General features: G+C 34.7%; 1 protein-coding gene across 1 annotated transcript; it reads right to left on the reverse strand.

Moving 5' to 3' along the window:
- Positions 1–1,380: 1,380 nt before the first annotated feature.
- On the reverse strand, positions 1,381–5,350 carry LOC137814743 (NADH dehydrogenase [ubiquinone] iron-sulfur protein 5-B). Its single transcript, XM_068617630.1, has 2 exons — positions 5,111–5,350; positions 1,381–1,752 (listed from the first exon to the last, which is right to left on the reverse strand). Exons 1-2 carry the CDS (start codon positions 5,258–5,260, stop codon positions 1,654–1,656), a joined length of 249 nt encoding a protein of 82 aa, XP_068473731.1. The 5' UTR covers positions 5,261–5,350; the 3' UTR covers positions 1,381–1,653.
- Between the last annotated feature and the right edge of the window lie 4,368 nt (positions 5,351–9,718).

Genomic DNA, 9,718 nt, shown 5'->3' on the forward strand with positions numbered 1-9,718 from the left:
AAAAATTGAACTATTTTTTAAAAACCTTATGATTTTATATTAAATTATTACACTTTTACAGATACAGCATTATGATTTCATTATAACCATAGATGTTTCTTTTAGTTTGTCAAAGATGTAATCCACGTGAAAAGATATTTAAGAAAATTGTAATTGGATATACCAATTAGTACAACTTTAAAAATTTCTCATTTCTGAAACTTATTCTATAAACACCATACATTTTTTTCTAAAATTAATTACTAAACATTCTTTTAAAGTGAAACTTAATATTTTAAATTTAATTTTTTATAAATTTATGTACATCACCACATGATTCTCACCTTAATGGAATTTTGGTTTTGGGTGCAACCTATTAAATTAGATTCTTACACAATAGCTCTTTGTTATCCTATATCAGTAAACGGTAGCTTTGGGTACAATGTAAATTTCATGCATTCTTAATTTTTTAACAATATATTTTAATTATTAAATTGGATTTTTCAATGTATTCATGATATTGATATGAATTATTCGATAGTGTTGCGGAAACAATGTTTAAGTCTATTGATAAAACGAGCACAAAAAATGTTATAATTACTTGTAACTTAGTTTATTCTCATTTAAAATTACTTCATCAAGATTGGAACCCTAAACTATTTAATTAAGAGACCTGCTACTAATTAAATAATCAGAAAAGGCCTAAAAAAGGTTTTGTAGTGTGCTTTGTTTGCATTCGAGATAAATAAAAAAAAATAAAAATAAAGAAGACAATAATAAGAAAAGGCAAAATAAGGTGAGAGTGAATTTCAAGTAAAAATATGTTGAATGCATAAATAGAAATTAATAAAGGAAATATTTTGTTTAGTTTGCAGGAGATAGAAAGAAAGATTCTTGAAAAGTTATATTGCTTAAAATGTAAAAAACTAAATAATTATTATTTTAGGAAAACAACTACATATATAAATAATAACTTTGTACAATTTACTTCAAATTATATTTTATAATTTTAATAACTTTTTAAAATAACTACAGCCATAGCTATTTTTTAAAAAAATTATAATTTTGACAACAATTTTACTGTTTAAACGTCGATTTAGAGAAGTGTAAATAACATTTCCTCAAATACTGTTACTGTCACTAAAACTTGTTAAATATCACAAACTTTAAATAAAAAGTGAAACTACTAAAACTTAAATATTTAAACAATAATAATAATAATAAAGTTTTAGGAAAAAAATTGAAAAAGTGTTAAAAAAGTGTCTCTAGCATTCCTCTGGTATGTCTGCTTTACACAATTAAAACCAATATACAATTTTACACGCCAAGATTTAAGTGTTGGATCACTACTATCCACTAATAACGAGGATAAGCGAGCAAGTTCACAAACGGAAAAAATGATTATGTAAGCCAAAATAAAATTTTCAGCTGTTCGTATTTTCATTTCGTGGATTTCAATCATTAGCCAGCATGTTTGCATTTCAGTCGGCAAACTTATAGTCTAACTTGCAGTCCCAAGTTGGCCACTGATTTATTGCACAGGGAAAATGAAGTTCGCAAACTCAACTATAAAATATGGGCTGACAGAACATGCAGGAATACAGATCCAAGCAAATTACAAACGTTTTAACAAAATAATTGTTCAGAAGCTTAAATTGAAAACCTTGACCGGTGCTAATGATGTTCATTACCAACTCCATCATCCTTGCCTTTCCTGGCAGCAGCCCTTATTTGGCGCTGCTCCTCCTTGTAAATCCGATTTCGTCGTTGAAACTGCATCAAACGAAAACGTCAGTCATTTATTTGTCTATCAAAGCCAACCGTATTACAAGGTTTACACGGAGTGTAGAACAACCTTGTATCTGAAGAAGGATGTTAATTCCCATCAGTTTTAGGGAAAAGTAAAAATTGACAATTCTTTTTAATAATATGACATTCTCAGTTGCTTTCAAGATTTTAACTAAAATACCAGGGCATACTACTGTAGCAAAGTAAGTTTCATTGAGAAAAACATTATAGGTGGGAGAGCAATGTAATCAGGAATTCTTTATGCTTAAAGTGTATTCTATTAATTTTCACACCCTTAGTTTCCCAAACAAGTTATACAACTTTCACACCATATTCTGACTCTCATCGGAAGCATTGTCTTCACTGCTCCCAAAGTAATCATTACACGAGTTTTTCTTTTATACAAAAAGATAAAAATATCTATGGGCGTGCTTTTGATGCACTGAGGGACAGTATAGACAGAAAAATACAAAAACTTAAGTTACAAACATCACTTTTTGTTCTATTTCCCATTTGGTGGCCGACGCAGACCATAAGCAAGGGAGATATGGGGATGAAAGGAGAGAAGATAAAGGCTGAAAGGGTTGGGAATTTTTTCTTAGTTTTTGAATAGTATTGTGTGAAACAACACAAGGTTCTCCCATGGTTTATAGAATACGAAATTTTGAACTTTTGGCCTGTGATGCATCTTTCGTTTTGTCTGTGTCCCATGGCTGCATTAGAAAGCAAATTTGGAACAAGTATTGCTGTTGTCCAATTCTGAATCTTTTACAGCAATTCAAATTTATCCAAAAGATTGTTCCGGTTTAGGTTTCCTCGATGATTCTAGAGACATATATAGAATATTGAATATCCAATTTGTACAACATTTACCCGACCTTTGTAGCTTTGTAGTGGTCAAGTTTGTGACTTACCACCCTAAGATCCGCAGGAAGGCACTTTTGATATCTCTGGCCTAATTCGAGTTCTTTAGATTCCCCTTCTTTCAGATTACACAGCCATGTTGTTGGGATGTGATTATAACGGCCAACTTACACAGGACTCCTAGGGGATGAGCTATAATGGTCGACCCATGACTATAAAGATCATGAATGATTGAACAGTTCAACCGAGGACCTCTTGGGTGATCAGCCTAAAGCCTCTGAGGGTATAAATTCCTCAATCTTGCTGTTGATCACACAAAGAGACTACATGTAATGAAGAGCTCGTCTGAGAACCTTCTTAGGTGCTCAGCCTAGAGTTTATGAGGATATACAACCCTACAGCCTTAAGCAATAATAACACAAAGAGGCTACAAGTAATGAAGAGCTCAGCTGAGGGTACAAATATGTATAAAACACAGTACCCGATTACTAGATTAAACCATACAAAAATGATAAGCTTCACTACGTTGGGTAAAAGTCTTTAATCAGATAACAAAAACAATAAAAGAACACAACTTTATCCACTCTGATTGATTTCTTTAGCCAACATTTTCATTAAAAATATACCACTATGTATTGTGAATATAATGACATAATGGTGATTAATCTGTGTAATTCTTCACAAAAGTTTGAAATTCATTAAAGTTTATTTGGATTTAAGTCCCTCAAGCACATGAAAGTTTGTAATTCTTCTAGACATTTTATTAGGATTTTTGAGTCCCTCAACCACATGAAAGTTTCTAAACTTATAAAGTTATAATTAAACAGAATTATACTATGATAATAACATCAGAAATCTGAAATTACCCACCATATTATTGTCAGTCAACCACGGGAGTATACATTCTCTGAGTTGTATCTTGACTATATACAAGGGTCTATGAATAATTTTAAGCTATTCAGTTCAGCCAAATAGAAAACAATTGATACAGCATTATCCATTGTTAATTAGGTAAACCCACCATATGAGCTACAAAATATAGATAGATAGATAGATCAAATGTGTCGAGAAAGCAAGAGAAGAAATAAAGTTTAGAACTTAACAGGCCAACTGTCAAATCACAAATATTTAAAGTCCAGTTGTATTCGAAGCACCAAATTCAGTTATGCAACAAATATGTTGGTACTCACAACAAAAAGAAACACAAATGAAATCAGAGAATCTCAAGTAATCAGCACAAAATCAGTTATGTTTTCATTATTCATTGGGAACTCCAAGACAGAAATAGAATATAGATTCAAATTTGATTACAGCAGGGAAAAGGAAAATTAAAGTTATGCAACAAATATTTTGGTACTCACAACAAAAAGAAACACAAATGAAATCAGAGAATCTCAAGTAATCAGCACAAAATCAGTTATGTTTTCATTATTCATTGGGAACTCCAAGACAGAAATAGAATGTAGATTAAAAATTGATTACAGCAGGGAAAAGGAAAATAACATTTCAAGATTTAAAGAAAACTGAATGTTGAAATTTTCAAAGCCACCAAAAAAGTTCCATATTAACATCAAATCAAAACACAACATGAATATGCTAATAGTACAGTATACATAATTTGAATTGGAGCAAGAGGCATAGAATGCAGACATATCACTCCCAGTACCCATATTTTACAATCAAAGGTCTCATTTCGGAGAGGTAAAAAACTGGTCACATGGAGAGAATGGATGGAATGAAACTAGCAGTGCATGAAGAAACCATAGATTGCAAGTCCCTTCACAATATCAATCTTATTCTCACATTGCTCAATTAGTTGATCAATTAAACTGCTACTAGATAACAAGTACAAAAAATAAAAGACAACAACAAAACTCTACCTGTCTCCGATGTCAAACTTATTGAATGGATATGTTTTCTCTAACATAAACAAAAGCCTTCACACTTCACTTGCAAGCAACAAATTATAAAGGACAAAAAATAAACAAAAGATCTGAACAGTTTTAGATCAATTACGAGCGCGGAGCTAAATTTTTTTTTTTTTCTATTTTCTATATTAATCGTTGAGGAAAATAATATTCCACAACTACAGCAGCTATTAAAAGGTTTTCACAGTAACAGTGCCCAATCTAATCACATACATTTTACCTTGCAATTAAAGAGGGTTTATTCAGTTATTATAATGAATTACAAGAAAATCCAGCTCCATTTCCATCATATTAGTCACAATTATTAAACGCTACAGTACAATCCATCTCCATTCTCCGGTGTGATTCAAGCGTTGCAAATTCAATTCTAGGTTAAACAGTTATTCAGCCGTCTCTTCCATTGAACATAGTTTAATTGAATCAACATCGATACAAGATATCAAACACAGGAGGAAACCAGAACAAGCGATCTAAGGAAAAGGAAAGGAGATGAGATGAGAAGAGAAGGCGTGCAACGGAAATGAAAAAGAGTGAAGGGTTAGGGAAAAGACCTCTTTGGAATGGTGGAGGCACTCGAGGTAGTCTTCGCGGAGAAGAGCGCAGTCCTTGGGCTCTCTGCAGCGAGACATGCATTCGCTGAAATCCATCCAGAAATCGTAGCATCGACCTTTGTTGCCTGTAATTCCCCACCCCGACGCCATTCTCTCTCGCTCTCTCTGATCTCACTGCTTCCTCCAACTTCAAACCCTCCTTGCCTTCTACCACGCCTAAATTACCAAACTACCACCGTCTCTCTCTTTGCCCTCTCTGTTTTTATTTTTTAAATTAAATTAATACGTTTAAACTTAATAAAAATATATTGATTATAAAAATTAACGTCAACCTTTATCTTTATTATATATACATTATCAAACTAATATGGAGTTAATTAGGTTTAAAGTTAATTTCGTAATTTTAATTAAAAATAATAAAAAGAAAGTTGGTTTTTTGTTGATAAAAATAGAACATGACTAAATTGGTTTGTATCTCACAATGATAAAATAAAATAAAAAAACTTAAAAGTTTTGATTTGTATCTCACATGGATAAATGATACATTCTTTCTCTGGTGTGTGTCGTGTTTGAATATATATCATGAATTAAATTGAAACATGCTAATTTTTTAAGATAGTATATTTTAATCTATGAAATAATATAATTGAGGAGATGATGCATATTTTTTTATGAATGATTTGCAGTTAATAGAAGAGATTTTTTTTTTTTAATTGATCTTAATCCTATATAATTTGGATTTCTAAAGTTCTAACTTGATTTACATTCTTAATTCTTTCCTTTCTCATGTTACGACATCTAATAAATAATGATATAGATTGTATTAATTGCGAGAATGTTGGTGAAGAATTGTTTGAATCATTGAAAAAAAAAACTTATTTAAGCATAATATAATATGAAAATGAAATAAAATTTGTAATTTAACTGGTGAAGTTTAGGAGAGATGAAACATGAAATATAAGTGTTTGCGAAGTTTAAGAGTTAGAAAGGGAGTTAAGAAATTAAGGGAAGTTTGGTTAATTTCATTACCATTAATGTATTTATCCATAATAATGCGAACTACACCCTAATGTTTTTCATAGTTCAAGTTGATCCTGGAAGCAATTTTTTTTTTCAATGTTTGCATGTAACATATTCGATATGACCAATATAAAAGTATAATGCTTAACAATTAGAAAGAAAAGAAATGAAGATAAAAAAAGAGTCAAAGGATAAATGAAGATCAAAAGAAAGAAGATGAAAAATAATGAATCAAGGAAATAAGAGAAAGGGAACAAAAGAAACAATGAATTTTTTTTGTGTGTGCTTCGTCTATGTTTCTCTTCGTTGTAAGAAAACAATCACCTCTCTGGTGTGAGGAGGGACATAATGCACGAAAGTAAACAAGTTATAGTGAGAGAAAACAAGGTAAAAAACAGAAATACATAACAAAAGATGAGGGAAAGTTTTTGTTATCTTATTATGCAAACAATGCTCAAAATATATACACATTATTTGTGTAAAGAAAAAGACAAAAGAGTAACAGAAAAATACAACTCATAGGTACACCTCATTCCTTTTCTAGAAATATTTAGTAAAATCTCATAAAACACTGCATAATATGGACTATGTATTTCTTGCGATTGGGCTGAAATTATTTTGTTTGGGTTGTTGTAGAGCTTTCTTTTAACCCCTCACAAGTTGGAGGTTGGAAGATGTTAAAAAACTCCAGTTTGGATAAATTGGAGTGAAACAGTTGTGGTGGAAGAACTTTAGTAAGAATATATGCTAACTGATGTGATATAGAGATTGGTAGAAGATGCATGAGTCCAATAAGTAATTTTTCACGAACAATGTGACAATCAATCTCTAAATGCTTTGTTCTTTCATGAAAGACAGGATTGTCAACAATGTATAAAGCGCTTTGACTATCACAATAGAGGACATGACTCTTACTTATAGGAATCCTCAAATCATCAAGAAGGAAAGAGAGTCATTGAAGCTCACAAGTGGCAGAGGTAAGGGTCTTATACTCAACTTTTGTGGAAGATCGAGAAGCCGTAGATTGTTTCTTGGCTTTCCATGACATCAATAAATTGCCAATAAAAAAACAGTAACCAGTGATGGAACGTCATGTGTCAATACATGTGGCCCAATCAGCATCAGTGAATCCAAAAGGTTTTGTTGATTGATCCTGCTTGTTGACCAAGACGCTGGAGCCTTGCCTCGTCAAATCTAGATCGACTTCTGCGCCGTGTTAGCCTCCGTCCTCCGCCGCGATCCACCTCAAGAACCTGCAAAGACAGAACGGCGCCGCTGCGGCCGATCACGCTCTGACGCCCAAGTCAGCGACTGAACCACCAATTACTAAGAGAAAACTCAAGAACTCTAAGGAACCGTGCAAAATTCTCTCTCAGCGTACTCAAAACTCGCAAGCGTAAAGAAGTAAATCTAAACGTGCGTACCTTAGAAGTTCGTTAGAATCTCTTATATACCTGTGCACTTTCTCTCTCCAGACAGTTACATCTGGACACGTGGCTTGCATCCAGCTGTACACGTGTCACCACCTGGAGCATCCTTGACTTGGGCGCCACTTCTTACTCTTCAGGTTTTTGGCTAAGTTACTTATGCAGGACACAACTCAGTGCATAGTTGCCTTGGAGCGTGATCTCTTCTGGGTAGCGAGTTCGGGTGCCTTCGTACACACCTTCCCTGTGGTCTCGCCGGCCGCCTTCATGATCTACTTTACTTGCTTCACCGTGTATGTTCAGGTAAGCTGTCTCCCGACCTCATCCTCTGGTTAGCTAGGAAATGACTATCTGCCTTCATCTTCGGCGATGTCCTTGTTTCGGCGATCTCTAATCACTTGGTCGCCTGGGTTCATATCTGGCGACTACACGAGCCTCCCGACTTCCTTCCCTTCTGCCAGCCAGGTGTCCCGCTCAACACGCCTATATAATAGCTCGATGCCACGTCATCACTTCCGACTACCAGGGCGGTACACAAGCCCCCCAGTCTTAAGCGAAGACTTGTCCAGCGAAAAGACTAAAGGAGTCACGTCACTACCGATCTACGTGGCGTTGGCGCAGAATTCCAAACGTTCGTACTTTCTGCTTTCCTGACGCTCCACCAAACTCCTTTCCAATCGCCCGACACGTGGCTTTATCAACGATTATCTTTAGTTGTCGTTTACGCTTCCAAAAATCATTTGAAAAACCCTTAAACCCATTTCATTTCTACTGTTCCATCACCTCTTTGCCTTCTCAAACGTTCTGAACTCCCTCTGCAAACCCACGACACTCTTCAACTCCTCTCAATCCCCAACTCCTTTCAGCGTTCAACTGATCATCGAAAGGTACCCCTTTTACTTCTTCTGTTGATGTTTACTGCATTTTAACCAATTCGCATCATCCATTAACTGTCTGGTGCATATGCTGTGGGTTGTTTCTTCTTCTTCCCTTTCGTAACTTAGGGCTTCACCTTCCATTTCTTTCAACACAACGAACCTTCATTCGTTCGTTTTTCATCCCTCATTCACCATCAAGTCGACCTCTGCAACCTTCGCTCACCTTTCTTTTCCTTTTTCCTTTGCAGTTCCTGCTATGGCTCGAACAAAGACCACCGCGAATCCTCCTCCCTCGTCGCGAAACCCACCATCTCAAGCTCTCAACCCATCGCGAGCACCTGGTGCTCCCTCTTCTCAGGCTGAGAGGCCTGCAACCTCTCGCCCCAGCCCCACTCAGGCTACTCCACCAGTCGCTGGAGGAGCCTCCATCGCCTCTTTAGACTACAAGAAGCTATACCCCTGAGCCACTGATGACTTTTTACGGCAAGTGCACCGCGTTTGTCAGAAGTAATAATTGTCCCTAAGGACGGATATCAATCCCACAAAGAACAGTGAATTATCGAGTACAATATTCGCTAAATATAACAACAGAACAATAAAGAGTTTGAAGTGATTATGTTGGCACTGATCAATAAGAAAACAAACAAAGAATTAGTTGCTTCAATTGGAAAAATTGGGATTAAGTTTCATCTCTCTCACTCTCATGTATTTTGATTAGCATGTTAATATTAAGTTCTTTAATTGAAATTGATGCCCGTATAAAAATCATTTATATCGATTCCTCGCATATAAAATCCTTAAGAATGTTCCCTAACTATCGATCCCTCGCATACTTATAAGAACAACTTAGAACGAAGCTCAGACGTTTAATAGCAATTAACATTTCAAGTCTATTCCTAGCACTCAAATATGTTAAGTATTGTTGTTTAGGTCCGAACCCTAAAAATACCTCCCGGTCAGATTTAAGATTCTCAATTTGTCACGGAAAATTAAAAGTAAAACAACAATACCAATAATCAATCAAGAACTGAATATTAATATATAAAATATCACCTCAATACATAAGAGTTTGAGCAGATTACTCCCAATCCCAAAACTACCCACGCATACTTCTATCACCTTCCATTCTCCCAATTGGGTTACAATTCACTCTATGGTGTTTTCTTCTCAATCTGGCACACTAAGGTTGAGCCTCTAGCCCTCTATTTATCCTAGTTTTCTAGGGTTAGGTTGTTTCCTATGTCGCGCTAATGGGCTAAATGATAAAACATAAAAAAGGCCCA

Source organism: Phaseolus vulgaris, chromosome 1 (genome assembly GCF_000499845.2).
Source record: "Phaseolus vulgaris cultivar G19833 chromosome 1, P. vulgaris v2.0, whole genome shotgun sequence".
Taxonomy (NCBI): domain Eukaryota; kingdom Viridiplantae; phylum Streptophyta; class Magnoliopsida; order Fabales; family Fabaceae; genus Phaseolus; species Phaseolus vulgaris.

Coding starts and splice junctions, on each gene's coding strand:
- LOC137814743 (XM_068617630.1), bottom strand. CDS start 5,260: ATGGCGTCGGGGTGGGGAATTACAGGCAACAAAGGTCGATGCTACGAT. Junction 1,753..5,110: donor GCCTCCACCATTCCAAAGAG/GTCTTTTCCCTA, acceptor CGTTTGATGCAG/TTTCAACGACGAAATCGGAT.